General features: G+C 37.5%; 1 protein-coding gene across 1 annotated transcript; it reads left to right on the top strand.

Moving 5' to 3' along the window:
• Nucleotides 1-8,788: 8,788 nt before the first annotated feature.
• LIN7C (lin-7 homolog C, crumbs cell polarity complex component) lies at nucleotides 8,789-19,732 on the top strand. The gene is made up of 5 exons (XM_058688510.1): nucleotides 8,789-8,895; nucleotides 12,045-12,163; nucleotides 13,164-13,235; nucleotides 15,452-15,661; nucleotides 16,248-19,732. The coding sequence occupies exons 1-5, from the start codon at nucleotides 8,859-8,861 to the stop codon at nucleotides 16,401-16,403; spliced, it is 594 nt and encodes a 197-aa protein (XP_058544493.1). The 5' UTR covers nucleotides 8,789-8,858; the 3' UTR covers nucleotides 16,404-19,732.
• The last annotated feature ends 609 nt before the right edge of the window (nucleotides 19,733-20,341 follow it).

Raw genomic sequence — 20,341 nt, 5'->3', positions numbered from 1 at the left:
CACTGCCCTCCTCCTCTCAACATCCTGTCAACCAAAATATAGTCCTCTTCCCCAAGAAATCCAAATACAAGTATGTTGTGATGTCTGAAAACATGACTGCAGATTTAGAGGCCAGCAGGAAGAATCTCACAGTATAACATTCAATGATGCACTGTCTCTCACCCCCTTACCCTTCCTCACCTCCTTACTACCCATCCCACAGCAGTCCACACCATCATCACCACACCTGGTCCAAGTACAGAGAATTTCTCCTTCTCTGAGGTTCTGGTGCTTTCCAACAATCAGAGCTTAACGACAGACAACACCCAAACAAATATGACTCTCTCCCTGAAAGGAATTTTCTTACTATCTGCTTAAATAATCAAAGCTTTTTCCTTGGACTATAGTTCTAAAATAGAGTTCTAATCTAGTGCTTCAATTTTTAAAATCCTTTGGTGGCTCACTCTAGCCCAAAAAATAAATCCAAGCATCCAGGAGCCTCTACAGTCCACCTCAACCAAAATGTTAGGCTCCGTTTTCTGCCACACTTTCGCCATCCCCAGATGCACAACCTCCACCCCACTGAAGCCCTCCTCATTTCCTAAACAAGACATACATTTTCTTCCTGCATGGCTCTATTCACATAACCCTTTCTCTGGCATTTCTGTTCCCCACTTACCCAATTGTTAAAATTCTAATCATCCCTGTGAAAATGTTTCCTCCTGGCTGAAGCCAGGTTTATCAACCTTGGTGCTACTGGCATTTTGTGATGTACAATTATTTCTTGGAGGGTGGGCAGCTGTCCTGTGCAACATGAGGTGTTTAGCAGCATCCCTGGTCTCTACCCACTAGATGCCAGTAGCAACTCTCACCCCCAACCCACTATCTGACAATTAAAAATGTCTCCAGACATTGTCAAATGTTCTCTTGGCTTCAAAATCACCCCGGGTTGAGAACCACTGCTCTTTAAAGCTTTCTCTGGTTACTCCAATGAGAAATCGTTGCACCCCACTCTACTCCACACCACTTTAGTGAAACCCTTGCAACTAAAGCAACAACAAGAGTATCAACAATAACAACAGTTAGCACTATCTCTGTTTTGTTCCTATGATTGCTTATATGTCTGTTCTCTTTTGTAGATCTGTGAGCTGAGACCAGAGTATCTTCCCTGTATCTCTAGGACCCAGCACAATGCCTTACTATAGTGTGTAATCATGACAAATTTGCTGAGTCAATGAGGTAACGCTGTTGTCATTGTCTGTCTTCTGACTAGCCATTTGGTGACCACATCACTTGCAAGATTGAGAAGCTAATAATTCCAATGGCGTTTCGCAAGATTCTGTCTATATCTGGCAAGTGATAAAAAGCATTAAGAACAATGGATCCTGGAAAGTTTGTTTTTTGTTATTTAATATTTACATTTTGGAATGGTTTATAGTTGAGTAAAGATTAATTTTCGGATTCAGTTTAGGTTAGCAAAGTAATGTGGTTCGTTTCAGTATTTTAGTTTGAGTAAGTTTGCACACTGCAAGATTTTCTTTTTAAGTTTAAGATGTAAATATAAAGTGGTGGTCCAAACCATAAAACATAGTACTTCAATAGATGCTGGTGGATAGCAGTCTGGATTGATTCACTTATATAGGTTTCATTCGCCCAAATCACTTGGAAGTTCCTTGGGGGTAGGAACACATCCAGCATTTCTCCTATTCCTATAGCACATGCTAAGTGGATACTTTTGAGTTAACTGGCGGAAATTTTCCAATGGGGGTAAGTAAATGTATTGACCTAGAACGCCCTAAGAACTAAGTCTTGAGATAAGTTTTAGCAGCTATGATAAGGTATGGCAAAGATTCCTAGAGGACTATGTCAGCATCCATTTCCCTCTTCTTCTCTAGGGATAGAGTTGGCTTGGCACTTTGTTGTTCAAAATGAAAGACTTTATTTACTGGTTCCACTGCAGCAAGATGGAGCCATGTAACTGAGTTCTGACCAATGACATATAGGTCAAAATATTACGTGGGACCTCTTGGAAAGCTGGCTTAAAATATGCTGACTTGAGCGGAACCTGGATGACTCAGCTGGCTGAGCAGCCAACTCTTGGTATTGACTCTGGTCATGATCTCGTGGTCAGGGGATCGCTGAGCATGGAGCCTGCTTGGGATCCTCTCTCCCTCTCTCTCTGCCTCTCCCCTGCTTGTGTGTGCATGCCCATACTCTCTCCCTAGAGAGAGAAAATAAATAAACAAATAAACAAATAAATAAACTTTAAGAAGAAAAAGATGCTGACTTGATTGGGAAGGGTGATTGTTACTTTTATGCAAAAACTTACTCTTTTTTTCTGGCTTGCAACTCACACATAATAACTGGAAGTCCTGCAGTTTTCTTAAATTGTGAGTAAATTTTATGATCAAAGCCATCGAGGATGGTGGTACATAATGACAGAAGCTGGGATCTCTAATGAAACTGTGGAGCTGTCACACTTGCCCCAGATTATCTATCTCTGGATTTCTTTTAGTTATAAATTATTATTTATAATAATATTATTTTGGACTTTCATGCTTTAAATTTTTTTAATGTTTATTCATTTTTTTTTTTTTTTTAAATTTTTTTTTTCAACGTTTTTTATTCATTTTTGGGACAGAGAGAGACAAAGCATGAACGGGGGAGGGGCAGAGAGAGAGGGAGACACAGAATCGGAAACAGGCTCCAGGCTCCGAGCCATCAGCCCAGAGCCTGACGCGGGGCTCGAACTCATGGACCGCAAGATCGTGACCTGGCTGAAGTCGGAGGCTTAACCGACTGCGCCACCCAGGCGCCCCAATGTTTATTCATTTTTGAGAGAGAGAGAGAGGGAGAGAGACAGAGCATGAGTTGGGGAGAGGCAGAGAGAGAGAGAGGGAGACACAGAATCCCAAGCAGGCTCCAGGCTCTGAGCTGTCAGCACATAGCCCGACGTGCGGCTCAAACCCATAGAATGCAAGATCGTGACCTGAGCCGAAGTGGACACTTAAACAACTGAGCCACCCAGGTGCCCCTGGACTTTCATGTTTTTATGAAGCTGCATCCAATATTGACTGATACATAAATACTTCATTGTAATTCAACAATATTTTGAATGACTCATATGTGCTAGGTCAGTAGTTCTCAACAAAAGAGCACATCACAATACCTTCATAATTTTCAGAAAATGAAAATGTTCATGTCATACTCAAGACTTTCTGAATCAAAATTTACATGGTGGACTTTGGCATGAATAAAATTAAATATATACACACACTATTATATATGTCAACAAATTATATAAATATATGAATATAGATAGTTGTAATATATAATTATATATAATATATATTACATTTAGTATACATTATATATATGTAACATATATGTATGTGTATATATACACGTATATAGTTTTTCATACTATTCCCTTATATTCCTTTTTATTTCTGTAAGGTTGGTAGTAATTCTTGACTTTAGTAGTTTGAATTTTCACTCATTATTTCCTGGTCAGTTAGGCTAAAGTTTTGCCAACTTTGTTGATCTTTTCAAGAAACCCAGTTTTAGTTTCATTTATTTTCTTACTTGTTTTTAGGTCTATTCTTTTTTCTATTCTATACTGGTTTTTGTTCTTTAATTCTATTTCTTGCTTGAAATGTTATTTTTCCTTCTTTCTACTTGCTTTGGGTTAGTTTACTCCTTCTTGAGTGTCTTAAGATAAAAGTTTAGGTTATTGATTTAAGGTATTTCTTCTTTTCCAATATAGGCATTTTTTAGCTATAAATTTCCCTCTAAACACTGCTTTAGCTGCATCATGAATGTAATTTTAAAGTTCTGCAGAGAATTCTTGTGTATATACTTGGTGAGAATATGCTGTACTTTTTCACAATCACAACATTTTGGAGGCTGTGTGTGTGTGTGTGTGTGTGTGTTTCCAATTTCCAATGTGGTGCTAAACTTTTGAGTAGACAAAGCTTTTCTTACAAAGCAAAATGCCTTGGCTTGGGTTTGGTTGGATTTGCAGAAATGCCCTTGCTTGTAGCTCAAAGATTCCTTTCACAGCCTAATGTAAAAAGCAAGGGCATGTTTGTTTTTACTTGATTTTCTCTGTGAAGTGAAGATTTCCTAGGCTATATGGGCCCTTCTTAAAGGGCCCTTTCAGTTGGAAGTTTCCTTCACTGTCTGTATTTCTACCAAGCATATTTTTTGGCAGCCCTGACACAATGTTTGTGTCCTGTGAGTAGAGGTCAACTAGGAGTGAAAACTTCCTGTGCTACCATCAGTGCTTTCCCTTGGTCTGTGTACTTTGCTATTTGCCATGCTTTGTCCACAATTTGGCAGCACTATTACCCACTCTACGTGACAAATGACATCATTGCTATAATGAGAATTCCAAGCAGCACCACTGGATCAAAGCCCATCTGTGTGCCTGCTCCCACACTTGACAAAACAAATTCCAAATTCATTCAGCATGCCGGTGCCATTTAGTCACTGTGACATATCCCAAATTTTGGACTCTGTGCAAAAACCAATCTGTGCCCACAAAATTAATCATGGAACACATTTTATGACGTTTGACAACAACTTAAAAGGTTCTCATCTCTGGCAGGTGGCTCTGCCAATCTGCAAGTATGTGCATGACAAATTCTGAACAATATATTATGTGGCTGAAAATATATCATGCAGGATGCACACCCTGGAGAGAACCAGAGTGAGTCCAAACAATCCTGAGGTCTCAGGGACACATAAGCCAGACTGCTGTCTTGTGAAGGAAGGATGATGGCCCCAGGTACACACAGAAAGCCAAAGAAAAGGCAACAGCTCGTGTGCCAGTAAATGCTGAGAACATTGGCACAATCGCCTGTGTTGGCAGGACCAAGAGTTTGAGATGGCTAATTTAAGCGACAAGATCCTGGCAAACAGATTTATTTAGGGCAAGGGTGCGTCAGAAAGATGCCAGAAAAATACATCAATCTGTGCCTTTACATGTACTGTGGAGTGATGATGAAACAGTTGACATTAAAAAAGTAAACCCTTACACTTTAATATAATCTGCAGCTCATCTTCACAACAAGTAGGGTTTACTTTAGATCTCTGGTACTCCAGGATGGGGTTTTATGTTCTCATCTGAGATCTTCAACCAAGAGAATTTCTCTTCAACAGGTGTTCTTGAAGAGATCTTCCCATATGGCTGGGTTGAATTTATTAGATTCGTGTTTTTATATATTGTTTAATTTATTTAAAAATGTAGGCTATTTGGCATTTGACAATATCATTCCCTTCAAATTAAGGAAGCCAATTATCTAAAATTTTACTTTACTGAGGAGCATATGACAGGATCTCCATTAGAAAAAGAAAATTCAGACTTTAATTGTTCTGATAGAACCCTTTCCTTAAGAGTAATATTTTACTCTGTAATAAGACATACTAACTGTTTTAAATATCTATCCTGTATAGTGGTGCATATTTGTGCACTAAAATGATAAAATAGCAATAAAACAGTAAGATGCAAAAAAAGAAAAACCCAAAAAGCAAAATGTTCCACTTGGGGGTGTCTGGCTTCCTCATATTACTTTCCATTTTCCACTTTCCTTCTCTAGACAGCTTCCTACCCCCATTTTTCCCCACCTATTCCCTTTTTTTTTTTTCTCTTACTGGATGCTGGCTTAGTACATTGTATTTGCAACATCTTGGGTTAGGAGAGCTTTCATAACCTGACAGCCTACTTAGGACTTTCATTCCTCATTCGAAGACAAAATTTGCCTAATTTAGCTTTCATGGGTATTTGTCTCAGAGTTCCTATTCTGAGTCTTCCTTTCCATCTCCGAGGCAGGAAGTAATATGAGGAAGCAAAAGGTGAAGAGTTCTTCCATAGGAAGAACAATTCTTGATTAGGAAGTGAGTCCTAATAACCTGGTGAGTCAATAACCTGATGGAGGCATAAAACTAAAAGCAGCACTTCCTTATTTGTGCTCACAATTGCCTCCTTTGAGACTTAGGGCAGCAATCTGTCCGCTCTTCTGGAAAATGAAGGAGCTGGACTCTAGTCTCTCTCAACTCCAGTAGTCAGGGATTTGTGACTGATGGAGTGATGTTTTAGGGGATCTCTCCTTACACAAAAACTGATTCTTCTCTTTTGTGCATTAAATACAAATGGGTTGTTAATTGGCTCATATTTTCCCTTCTCAGTAGCTCCTAAAACTTTTTTTCTTCCTTTCCTCTGCTTAAATAATGATCTGTAACTGTCCTGATTCCCAATTCTTAGAATGTGACTTTTTAATCTTTCTATTTTCTCTGAAAACTTTTAGGATCTTCTACTTACCCCTGGAATTTTGAAATTTTATGATGATTATGTATGTTAAGAAACTACCAAGGACAAGGAAAGGATCACTCAAAAGGAGCAAACAATCTATAGTCTCAGTTACTGAGAATTGTTCCTGTTCCTGCCAGTCAAAATAGAATCACATAATTTATGGGGAAGGGGTAAAGAACTTAGAAGGGTATTGACTCAGTAGTGGGACATAATTAGCCATACACAAAGGCTGAACTGGTTCTACCTAACAAAGCTTAAAATGAAGCCTCAAAGGACAAATTTTTTTCAAGTATCCCATCTGCATTTCAAAAAAAATTTCAAAAATATTCATAGGGATACAAAAATATCAAGCACCCAAAAAAGTAAATTTCACAATGCCTGGCATGATTATATATATATGATATATATATATATATCATATATATATCATATATATATCACGGGTCATGCGAGAAACAGGAAATTATGATCTGTAATGAAGAGAAAAATCAACCTATAGAAACAGTGCCAGAAATAGCACAGATGGTAGAATTATAATAAAAACATTAAAATTGTCAACATAATAGCATTCTACATGTCCAAGAAGCTGTGGGAAAGGTTGGGCATGGTAAATAAGGACATGGAAGATTTAGAAACACACACACACCTCCTTAAATCTAACTGCCACAAATAAAAACTATAGCCTCTGAGATGAAAAGTGAACTATTGGGATTAAAAGAATATTAGATTTCAAAAAAAGGAAACACAGGGAAAGGCTTGAAAAAACAAAATGAATAGAGCACTAGGGAGCTGTAAGACAGCATTAGGCAATAGAACGTACATGAAAGTGGGGTCATCAAAGGAGAGGAGCTGGAGGATAGGGGAAGAGAAAATATTTGAAGAAATAAGGGCAATGTCTGCATTTGTCTTGTTATGGTATTCTCAGTGCCTAGCAAAACACCTGGTAGGTATTAGACATTTAGCAAACATTGAAAATATTTGTGGCATAACCATAAGTAAAAGAGAAGCACATGAGTGCTATTGCAGGATATAAGGACCATCAGGGACCAAGGGACAAGAGTTTGAAAAAAGGGAAGCTTATTAGGGGCACCTGGGTGGCTCAGTGGGTTAAGTGTCCGACTTCGGCTCAGGTCATGATCTCTCAGTCTGTGAGTTAGAACCCTGCGTAGGGCTCTGTGCTGACAGTTCAGAGCCTGGAGCCTGCTTCCGATTCTGGGTCTCCCTCTCTCTCTGTCCCTCCCCTGCTTGCTCTCTGTCTCTCAAAAAGACAAAAAAACAAAAAAAAAAAAAGGGAAGCTTAGAAGTGGCACTTCTTTAGCAGACCTGGGGATGGGTTCAATTTGAAGGTGTATATGGTTTGAAGAATTGATGAACAAGGATATTCCACATGAGAACAACATGAATGAAGACTTGGAAGCAAGAATAAACATGGTTTTGAATATATCACCTCAACTAGAGAGGTGGTTGCACTTGAGGAATGATGAGAAATGAAGTTAAATGGGTAACTTAAGGGTCAGAGTATGCAAGCCTTTAGAAATAGGAAATGGTGGGGGAGAAACAATTGAAAGTTTCTAAACAGAAACTTTTGCTAATGAAATCAGGGTTCAAGGGGGAAAGAGTATAATCATGACATTCATGATGGCTTAGAAAAAATACTAGAAAGAGTGGGCTGAGGACAATCAGGAAGTTAAAACGTTCCTATCATGAGGTGTTTAAACTGTATAGGAAACCATCTAACACACTATCAGCAGAGACTAGTGCTTGAATGAATGTCAGTGGAATCTATACACTGGACAAATTAATATTCCATTTAAATTAAGTACTAAAATTTTTCTTGGTTCATTAATTTTCAGAAGTGGCCCTAAGAAATCTGTAATGCATTAAGCAAATTTGCTTCATATCTCATTTACATAAGATTTTGGATCATCTTTTTAAAATTGTTCTCTGTGGTGCAATTGTTCCTTGTTCTCTTGCTTACCCAGGTGTTTCATGTTTTTTGTACTTTCCATCCTTAACTCTCAAACAGATTGGCAGAGGAGGCTCGTGCCTTGATTTTTAAAGTTAAAACGATGCCGCCACAAAAAGAGACTGTATTCCGTTACCTATTTGTCACAGAATCCCAGAATTTAAGAGTGGAAAAGACCTCGGAGATAGGACCCGTCATCGCACAGATAGGGAAACTGAGGACGAAAGGGGTTAAGGGAGCATTCCAGACTCAGAACCATTAATGGTCAAGCCCGGAGAAAAATCCAGACTTCCACTTGGAGCCAAGGGTTCTAAGCGAGTGGGACAAGGCTTGAATCTGAGGCAGGGAGCAAGAATCGGGAAAGGCGCTTTTTCCACCTTCCGAAGCCGGGGCATTCGCCACCCTCGGGACCGCGGGAGACGCTGCGTAAGACTAACCTTGAGGGCATAGAGCCCAGGTGGCCTCCACCACTCTCTAAGCCACAGGTCCTACTCTCGCGATACTTGGCAGGCCGTTTCCCTGCCAGCTCCTGCTAAGCCCCGCCCCTCCACCGCAGCCCTATGTCGTCATTTCCTGTGGGTCTGCAGGCAAAGGGAGAAGATGGCGGCGCTGGGGGAACCTGTGCGGCTGGAGAGGGGTGAGTGCGGCCGAAGCCGGGACGGAGGTGGGCGGAGGGGGTGGAGGTGTGCCGTGTGGCCAGAGGGGAGGAGGGGCGACCCAGGCTCCGAGATCCGGATCCAGGTGCCCCTCGCGCCGAAGTCGCTGCTCCTGGCCCCTGGGAGGGCGCTTGCGGTCCCCTGACTGATACTCAGACCCCTGCTCTCTTCACATGGACTGTGCCGGTGCACAGCACAGTTAAATACTAGCTGTCCGCCTTCGTAGACACACGCCGCAGACGCGCTCCCTAGGTGCGCACGGCAGACCCGGCAGCCTGAGACATGTCAACCCCAGAAGCAAACATCACACGCCCAGTTCGGAGAGACTACATGCACTGCCCTTACTTACGCGCGCACAAATCCGGTGTCCCCGCTCTCACCCCCACACATTGCAGACATCTCGGACGCAACAGCACATCCACCACAGAGTCGTCCTTATTTATGCACAAACTCCGTCATTACTTTAACCACAACCTCACTTGTGTTTGTTTTGGGCTGTTTCCTGGCTATGGTGCCTCTCCCAGGTACCGAGAAGGTGCTTTAAATACCATCCTACTGATTTGGTCCCCGGAAGAATGTTATATAACTATTTGGAATAGTGAGCGGTAGGTTGTAAAATACTTGAACGTATAGTCTTATTCCATCTTTACAAACCTTACAACTGCTAACTGTGGCTGGTTGCTTGCTTTTTAGAGCAGACTGTCAAGGAAAGTAAAATCTGTTCTGCTGAGTAATTAGATACCGAAGAGCCAGTGAAAATATATGACTGTGCTCCTGTCAGGGTCCTGTTACAGAGTTTCAGCATTCCACCCTTCCCTTCCCAAAACCTTTATTTCAAGGCAATTGCAAGCATGCTTTTGACACATCAGTATTAGATGTCATTGGTAAGTCAAAAACAAACAACATTTTGAGTGCTGGTGGTAAACAAAATATAGGGTGGAGATTGTAGATATCTTCCAAGTATTAACTCTTGCGGTTACAGCCTGAATATTAAGTAACTTCCGCTCCAAAAAGGAAATATATTTTTGGTTTAGAGAAACCTCTTTCCTCATACCTTCACACAAATAAATGCTCACTTAACATTATTTTTTCCTGATGGTGTTCACTATTTGTAAGCCTCTTTATAAATGACATTGCTTCCCTCCAGCCCACCAGACCATTAATTAAAGCATCATTTTTGACAGAGGAGTAGCTACTCTGGGAAGAATTACTAAGTTAGGCTTAAGACTGTGACATCTCCCTCCTGAGCACAATGGCACTGTGCTTTGTAGATGGGAACAAATCTGTTCGTTGTTAACAGGAGTAGGTGTTTTTTTTTTTTTTTTTTGAAAGCCAGTCGTAGGATTCTAACATGTTGGCAGTCTTTTGTGTTTTTAAGCGCAGCACAAAATGTGAAACTTCACCTCTGGCATTTAGGTTTGGTAGTCATGGCTTTTTTTTGCTTTTTCAGAGTTCTTTACAGTTCCACAGTAGAATGCTCAGCAACTTAGTAGGATGAATTACTAGAGGTTGCCATTTAGCTGGATAAGAAAGATTACATCACCTGTTTCTTATTTAGGATTCTCTTTAACAAATTCTATTAACAAACACTTCCAATAACCCTACAATTTAAAATTAGTGCATATGATCAAGATCGTGAATGTTTTCTAAATCATCCAAATATGATTCAGTGGAATAGCTTTGAGCACATGTTAGGTACAGTTTAGGTTCAGTAAAGAGTTTTTTTCATTTTGTTTCAATTTTTTGTTAATTGGAAATATTTATATAGCTTACATATTGTAACTTTGTAAGTCAAAATAATCAATGAACCAAAAGCTCCCATTCATCAGTCATTCATTCTAGTGGTGCAATAATCAGAAGGGGGAAAGTCTGATTCCATTGCATTTGATTAATATCAGTTTAAGCTTTTATGATCTGAAGTTGAAAAATCTACTTCTTTCTTCACTATATTTATTGCTAGTTTTGTAGTATTATACACAAAGAAGGCCATATTAATTCTATAAAGAAAAAGTTCCAGACTTGTGGTATAATATAAAGTTCAGAACTTCTTCCATTTTAAAAGGAGGCAAAGAATAATAAAATAATAGGTACTGTAGCCCTCTGGGGTACAAAAACAGTTAAGAAAAAAAAGTCAAAATACAGAAAATTACAGTGTTTTAACATGACTCGGAATCTTACAAAATATCTTAATTTATAAAATACATTTCCCAATATGCCTAATATATTTGTACAAACATGTACCACCTCTTAAGATTTCTTAGGATTAATTGGTGCCAAGGGAACATAATATTTATGCTTGCTACATACCAGACCCTTTTCCATGCTTTTTTTGGTTTAGTTGTAAAGTAATTCTTATAAGGAAGGTACTGTTACTTCCATTTTACAGTGGAGAAACTGAGACATGCACATTAAGTAACATGCCCAAGATCACACAGCTAATATTGAGACCAGATTGGCAAAACTTTTTATTTTTCTGTTTTGTAAATGTATGTGTTTGGTTGAACTTGTCTTAATTAAAACAGTGTGTTAATGATCCTGAGTTGAAAAGAGGCCACAGTTAATTTATTCCTTTATACCATTGTTACTGTGTCCCTGCCACTAAGTGCATCTGTTATTGAAAGTTCATATCTACTTATAAATTGTGATTTTCTTTGGAAAATGAAAAAGGATTTCACTAGCACACAGTGTTTTGTACTACTCAAAGCTTTGATTACTAATCATGATAGGTAACTTTTTTTGACTACTTTCAGATAGAACTGTCTGCTTTTTGAAGCAGTACAATGTTCATGTGTCTATCACATTTGAACCCATCTTTTCCTGTGACATTTAGTATTTTATATTCAGTTTTCCTGTCTCTCAAAGATACTATCTTCCAGATCTTGCATGTGTGCAACATTAATATTTGATCCTAATCTACATAAAAGCATTCTCAGATTTTACATTCCCTCTCTCATATGTGTATTCATGTAACCCCCACCCCCAACACACACACAAGCTCACACTCTTACACATTTTTCCCCTCCATATTCTACATATTTCTAGTTAATCCTTAAGGATTGAATCCTGTTACAAGGCATTTAGAGAAAATTCAGAGAAAATTATTTATCAATGTGTGTGTGTTTAATTCTAGATATTTGTAGAGCGATTGAATTGTTGGAAAAACTGCAAAGGAGTGGAGAGGTCCCACCACAGAAACTTCAGGCTTTACAAAGAGTCCTTCAAAGTGAATTCTGCAATGCTGTAAGAGAGGTGAGTGAATGGGATTAAATTTACTAAAAATGTGAGTTAACTAGGTAAGATAGTACTCTCAAATTTGAGTTTAGAAGTTTTTAAGAAAACAAACTTTAGAAAAATACTAGAACTGGGGCACCTGGGTGGCTCAGTTGGTTATGCATCTGACTCTTGATTTCAGCTCAGGACATGATCTCATGGTTTGTGAATTCGAGCCCCACGTTGGGCTCTGTGCTGACAGCATGGAGCCTGCTTGGGATTCTCTCTCCCTCTCTCTCTGCCCCTCCCCTGCTTACACTTTCTTTCTCTCAAAATAAATAAATAAATTTAAAAAGGAGAAAAAAAATATTAGACCCTATCTCTCTCTTTCTTGAAAAAAGTATATTGTTAAGTATATTAAAAAAAAGCATATATGTTAAGTATAACATACAATGTTATATTAGTTTCAGGTGTACAGCATATTATCCACCAGTTCTATTTATTATTCAGTCCTCACCACAATAAGTGTAGTCACCATCTGTCATCAAACATGTTGTTACAATACTAAGACTATATACCCTATTCTATACTTTTCATGTCTGTGACTTATTTTATAACTGAAATTTTGAACCTCTTCATTTGTGGGGATTTTGAGTAGAAAAACATTTTACTGGATGCCTGAGGGGCTCAGTTGGTTATACGTCTGACTTCAGCTCAGGTCATGATCTCATGGCTTATGAGTTTGAGCCCCGCATCGGCTCTGTACTGATAGCTCAGAGGCTGCAGCCTGCTTCAGATTCTGTGTCTTCCTCTCTCTCTGCCCTTCCCCTGCTCGCACTCAGTGTCTGTCTGTCTGTCTCTCACTCACCTCACTCCCTCTCTCAAAAATAAACATTAAAAAAATATATTAATAATAATAATATTTTACCGGGATGCATAACTTTGCCTAAAACTTTAACACACTCCTTAACTTGACTTAGAACTCAAACGTGGTATATTCTGAGATTTTAAATCATGATGATAACTTTGGGTTTCACAGGTATATGAACATGTCTATGAGACTGTGGACATCAGTAGCAGTCCTGAAGTGAGAGCTAATGCAACTGCAAAGGTAGTTGTTTTTTTGTTTTTTTTTTTTTTCCATTTACTAAAAGAGACTTCATTATAAATGAGAGGTTTAGGGGCACCTGGGTGGCTCAGTCAGTTAAGTGTCCAATTCTGTCTCCCTCTCTCTGCACCTTCCCCACTCGTGTGTACCCGTACTCTCACTCGCTCTCTCAAAAATAAAATAAAAAAACATAAGTGAAAGGTTTAAAATGTGTAGTTACTAGATATTTGATAGGCTAATTTTGAAAACTAACATGTAGTATTTTTTGAGCCGCACTAAACTTCTCAAGTACTAAGACAAGACATTTTTTATTGGGTTTACAGGAGATCTTTTATCATGCAGTTTAGATAATGCATTAAAAATACACTTGCAGGGGCGCCTGGGTGGCTCTGTTGGTTAAATGTCCGACTTCCGCTCAGGTCATGATCTCGCAGTTTGTGAGTTCAAGCCCCGCGTCGGGCTCTGTGCTGACAGCTCAGAGCCTGGAGCCTGCTTCGGATTCTGTGTCTCCCTCCCTCTCTGCCCCTCCCCTGTTCATGCTCTGTCTCTCAATAATAAATAAATGTTAAAAAAGTTTAAAAAAAACTACACTTGCACACAAATAATAATATACCTGTTGGTGCGCCTGGGTGGCTCAGTCAATTAAGCGTCCAACTCTTGGTTTTGACTCAGGTCATGATCTCATAGTTCATGAGTTCAAGTCCACCTTAGGCTCTGCCCTGACAGGAGCCTGCTTGGAATTCTCTCTCTTCCTTGCTCTCTGCCCCTCCCGCATGTCTCTGTCTCTGAAAATGAATAAATATTAAAAAAAAATACATGTAATACATATTTGTTATATATGATATGCATATATCATGTAAATTTCAAAAAAAAAAAAAAAAATTCTGAGGTATATGTTATCCTGACTTTATTGGTGAGGAAGCATTATATTAGGTTATTTTTCTCAAATCACACAAATAGTAAATGGTAGAACTGGGTACTCCCCTAGGTTGCTCTTTGCTTTTCTCCTTTGCCTGAACTCTGCAAATATAGGGGTAATGTCACTAATAGGTTAGCTCTTCAGAGCTGCATATGGCAAGTTTTATGTGCTTTTCTGTACCAGTGGTTTCCTCCAATATTTCCAGAATTGACCTCAGTGTCCATCATATCTTGTTTGAATAAACTAGTATCAGCAGTAAGTGACTTATACTAGAATTAGTCATTAGTAGGTAATTTTGCCTTGATAATTACCGATCCATAAAAGAAAATACTGGATTCTCTGTTGAATGTAAACACTTAAACATGTGAGTATAGTTTGGAAGAATATAAAAAAGACATGGAAACTTGGCTTGAAATTCTAGAGTTACATGACCTCACGACTTCCTGAATTTCTGAGCCTTAGTTCTATTTGTAAAATGGGGCTTCTTTCAGAGCTTGGAACCTAATGGTATTCAACAAATCTTGATTTCCTTCCTCTGCCCCTTCCCATTTTTGCTCATGCACCTTGATCTATTTATGAAAAATGGTACCAGATTACTTAATTACCTGCTTTTAAAAGCAGAAAAAACCCAAAAATCTCAACTTTGTGTTAGAATTAGTGTAGGTTAGTCTAAATTTGGAAGTTTTAAAGAAGATGTGATGTGACTCTGTTTTCATCTTCTGTGGGGTTTTAGGAGTGACTGGGTAGTTGACTAAAGCAACAAAAAAAGTTCACGTTGGTTATATGTATCCCTCTTTTTCTCAATATTGAATTATTTCTTTAATTAGTTATTTAGTATATAGTACAGATAGTAACAGCAGCCCAAATGATTGCATATAAGGACACCTACCTCCTTACAGGTTATTATGTAGATAGGTTGTGCCTTGCACAGACTCCTAAAGGAGCCAGGTTATCCATCCCAAAGCCCAGGGCTGCTGGCATGCCAGGGAAGGGGTTTTCTCTGTAACATGCACCAGTGTTCATCTGCCAAGCAAGCCCGCACGCCAGTTGCTGCAGAGAAGTTCTGGGTACTGGGTGGACTGAGTGGCCTGAACAGTCTTAACACCTCCTGCGTAGGCCCAGGGTATGCTTTCTGGTCATCATTACCCCATCCACTCAGCTTACCTTCTCTTTCAAACTGCCAGTGAACTTGTGAGCATTCAAACATCAAAAGCGTGTACCTCAAAAGTAGTTTTAAAAGAGACAAAAGAACTGAAGCAAACAAAGATCATATTTGTAACTATGTGAAATTCTTTTCGAGGCTACTGTCGCTGCATTTGCTGCCAGCGAAGGACATTCTCACCCTCGAGTTGTTGAACTACCAAAAACAGAAGAAGGCCTTGGATTCAATATTATGGGAGGCAAAGAACAAAACTCTCCAATCTATATCTCTCGAATAATTCCAGGTGGAATTGCTGATAGACATGGGGGTCTCAAGCGAGGAGATCAACTTCTTTCTGTTAATGGAGTGGTATGGATGAATTTTATTTGTACTTGTAGTAATGCATTGTAACCACATGGGGGTATATTTGAGTTACAGAAACCAAAGATGTTGAGGGGAAAACCAAAGCCGCTTTGTAGTTTAGAAATCCCTTGAGGGAATCCTGGGCCGTACTATTTAGTACAGTGATACTTTTTAAAGCACTTTAAGTGTGTTTTGCTTCTTTTCCAATGTAAATTAGCAACGCTTAGTGTGATTTTTATGAAGTAATTAAGCTCTTTAGTAGTTACGGCAGTACATTAAATTAGAGAAGTCCGCCCTCATTTTCGTACAGAATGCCAGCTGCTTAATTTACTTGGGACCTAGTGAGGTAATAGGGCATATATATTGGTATCGGGAACAATTATTTGGAACTTAAAACCCAGTTGCTGGATTTGATTTGGCAGAGGATTTCACACCGATTAAAATGATAGAACCAGGTTATTTTGTAGGCTTATAGTGTTGTGATGATACAACATTAAAATTCTTTTTACTTTTATGTTTTTTAAACATTTTTGCATTTTGAGCTGCTTACAAAACCTGGATACTAATTGTGTATATGTCTGTTTTTCCCCAGAGTGTTGAAGGAGAACATCACGAAAAAGCTGTGGAACTGCTGAAAGCAGCTCAAGGAAAGGTTAAGTTAGTAGTACGGTACACACCCAAGGTCCTCGAAGAGATGGAGTCGCGCTTTGAAAAAATGAGGTCAGCAAAACGCAGGCAACAGACCTAATGCAATTCAGAACTTTATATTCCATTTTGCTTTTAGCTAGAAAAGTTTTACTTGTGACCTACTGATGGCCGCAGTGCCAATGATTGTAAAAAACAAACAGAAACTTCCCATGAGATCCTTCTTGCCATTTTATAAACACCTATTTTAACATCGTTTATGGTTCCAGAGATGCATACACTTTTTTCTGACAAGAAAAAGTGAAAGGTGATGAGGGCAATTCTGTCCTGCTGTTTTTACAGGCCTTTTTCAAATGCAGATTTTGTCATAAAGTTGTTATAGATTTTTAAAACTGCTTTTTTAATATTAAAATGTACTTTTACATTCTCAATCTTTTTTTAGAAAAAAAAGTTTTCTTCATTTGGCTGCTTATTTAAAAATAACAATTCTCCAATTCTTTTTTTGCTTACTCTATTTTTTTTAACCTGTAAAAGTTCTTTACGGTTTTCCAAGAAATTAAACATAACAGTCTCAGCTACAGCAGTTCATTACACTATCAGTGTTAACACCACTGCTGCATTTTGTACTTTGAACACATGCATAATATATATAATCAATGGTAAATCATAACTCAACAGTGGAAATTTTTTACTTTTATTTAAACATAATGTATAATGAATATTCATTTATACTGATTTATAAAAGTTTTTAAACACTGAAACAATCATTGCTAAAATATATATTCTTTCATAATATTTGAGCAGTGAGGCAAGAGGATGTAATTTGATTGTTGGCATTACTGATTACATCTTTTTATGTTCAACAATATATCATAGATTACAAATGCAAAAACAGGTTCAGGTTTCATTTTTTTGCAAATTTTTTTAATGCTATTCATTCTTATTTAAATATAGTTCTTATATTTTGGTTTTTCCATTCCTAGGGATGAGCCAGTTAGATTGTGTTGGGAAGTAGCAGAAGCAAAGACGAAAAAGTAATACCTTTAACCTCACTAGCCTCAAGAGTTACACACTCTGTACTAGCTCACCTTAAAGAGTTGATTTTAGATAGGAAGAAGATAGAAGGATATACTTAAAATATAGAGAAATTATGAGGTGATATATTCATAAGAATCTGCAAGCTCTTAGTCAAAATGAGTAGGAACTCATTCATATTGAAATGGTTGAATTTAGAGATGTGATCTTTGAAATGATGGGAATTCTGAGAGATACTTTCATTTGTCCACTGGATGTCACTCTTACTGAAAGGCAGCTACTAGTGTAGGACTGTGACTGAGGTCTTTTTAAAGGTGGAAATTAAGAGTTGAGGTTCATTTTCAGTCACAATTTACAGGAATATTTGTACAATTTTTAAGAATTTTATGTGACAGATGCTAAAAAGAAGATAATGGGTTGAAATATATAAGGAATTTAGCCTAATTACTGACCCTGTGTAAAAAGTGGGCATTTTGTAACATTCCTTCAGGAAGAATAGAAATGTATACCTTTTCCTGCATGTTTTTGAGCACTGTGAGTCTTACAAGATTATTCCAGTTTTCAATGATTTTCAGAATAAAAGTCAATCAACATTGTTATTTATCATTTAGGTATTGAACACTGGATTGCATGGTCGAATGTGTCTTTAGTCCATTACAAAACGTGCTTGTATTGGTAGGATCATGTTGTTAAATTGTGTATTTTCAAAATTAATTGATGTTTTTAAAATGTTGAGACCAAAGTAGAGTAGAATTATGAATCTATTTTAATTTAATTGTAAAGTTATTAGAGGTATTTGTTGTAGAGCTTTACATATTAAAGAGAGATATTGGTGCATATAAAAACAGTAATATTATGCTTGTATTCTTGCATTACAGGGTAAGTAAATCCTGACGAAATCTTATTTTTAGTATAGCTACAGCTGTAGTAGCTTGCAAGGGCGTGTCAACATATCATTATAAATTATAGCTTCCTGGTTCAGTATCTCCGCTGTTTCAGAACTTTCAGCCAAGTTCAGTCTTTTTTGGTGTTGAAACTTAGTAAGTTGAGTAAGCTATTTTTTTTCTCTTCTACAGTAATCCACAATCTGTTCTTTGTGTGGGTTGGCACTTATTTATAATTCTTAAAATAAGGATAGCTTAAAGGAGCCAAATACAGTAGTTTGCTTGCTACTGTTGAGCATGAGTAGCAGTAGTTTGTTTTCGTTAATGCAGTTTTCAGAGTATATCCCAGAATTTTAAATCTCGACCATAGAAAAATTCGGTCATTTGGTGGCAGAGATGTACAGTACTGGTCTCGTATATAGTGAGATGAAGGGAGGTGTCATTTTATAAATAAATGTATGACTCATGAACATAACTAGGCACATAGTAAGTATATAATAGGTGTTTGATTTGTAAATTATAAACTACTCAATTTCCATTTATTTTCTTGGTATTTCAAAATGGGTTGAGTCAGTGATTCTCAGCCTTAGCCGCACGTTAGAACCCCTGCAGAGCTTTAAAAACTATTAGTATATGAGTCCCATTCTGTATCAAGTTAGATGAGAATCTCTGAGGGTGGGGCCAGATACTTATTTTTTTAAAGCTTTCCAGTTGGTTCTAAGGGACATCTGGGTAGAGAACCACTTGTTTTCCCCTTTATAAAATGCTCTAATCACACTCCTGTCATGAACTTAAATTCTAATGGGAAAAACACAGTTAAGTGCATAATATATTTGGAAGTATCAGAATAGAAAGAATTTACAGCTACTGACTGTTAAGTAGTGGCAAATATAATAATCGGTTATCTTTTTTAGTAATTTCTTTAGGAATAAAAGGTACTTGGCATTCATTATTTGGGAAGTGATTATAGTTTACCTTTTATCTTTTTTTTTTTTTTTTAATCTGCCAGTAGTTTAAATGTAAGATTTTAATGTCTGTCATCTTTCTGCCCCCTTTGCATTTAAAACTTACAGAAATGAATGTGTATTTGTTGAGAAAGCATGTTTAAAAACTGCAGATGAGAAATACTGTCATTGGTTATTATGTGCTGTTTTAATATGGCCACTTTATCCATTAGTATACTAGATTATAATGGCCTAGTTCTTTGGAGGTTGAGAATTCAGATGTGTTTTTAAAATCATTGTCTTCCTCTACTAAATTTTTTAGTTATTTTGTTCAAGTACTTAAGTAGTTTGGCTCAAGTACTTTGTTTACAATTAAAATGGATATTATATATAGCATTTAGTAGAAGAAACGGCTATGGCTTATCTGAAAAGAATGTCAGCATGACTTGGTGTAGACTTAAAAGAATACATGTTGTGAATATTTTATAATGTGGAATGATCACTGAAATATCAAGGACTCTGGTATTGTATTTCCTGAATAAATGTATGTTTATGACTTTTCTAACTTACATTTTGTTGTCTCTCCTAACAATCTGGTTTTACACTTTTTATTGTCCAAAATTTCACTAATTGTGTTTCTTCAACAGCTATTGCAGTTCTGTAATGGTTAAATAGTGGAAAAAACCCAAATTGCTTGTTCATTAATTTTCAAGAACTTGCAAACTAATTTGTATCTGGACATAGTTTTTAAAAATATTATCAAACAGTATGCTTCTACTTTAATTCCTGAGTGTGAAGCAAAGAAAAATACCCACAATGGATTTAACACTTTTTCAGTAGATGACTTCATTTATTACCAACTTAATTCTGATTCTAAGATATATTTGAAATAAACTTGTATTATATTCTTGTTATTTGGATTTGAAAAAAAAATTGGTATAACTACACAATAAATGTGTTTCTGAAAACTCTGTATAAAATAACTTAAATAAGGTAAAAACACAATCTGTGGTGGTTCCTGGAGTGAAACTTTGAATTCCTATATTTTGCTTTGTCTTTCATAAAATATAACTATAGAAAAAATTCTCTTGTGTTATTTTGGGAGAGGCAATTTGACGTGATTGACAGCACAGCATCTGCAGGCCAACTATCCTAAGTGTGAATCCTAGATCCACCAT

This window comes from Neofelis nebulosa, chromosome 10 (assembly GCF_028018385.1).
Source record: "Neofelis nebulosa isolate mNeoNeb1 chromosome 10, mNeoNeb1.pri, whole genome shotgun sequence".
Taxonomy (NCBI): Eukaryota; Metazoa; Chordata; class Mammalia; order Carnivora; family Felidae; genus Neofelis; species Neofelis nebulosa.
The sequence above is the reverse complement of the archived record's forward strand: the minus strand, read 5'-3'. Positions and strand labels throughout refer to the sequence as shown.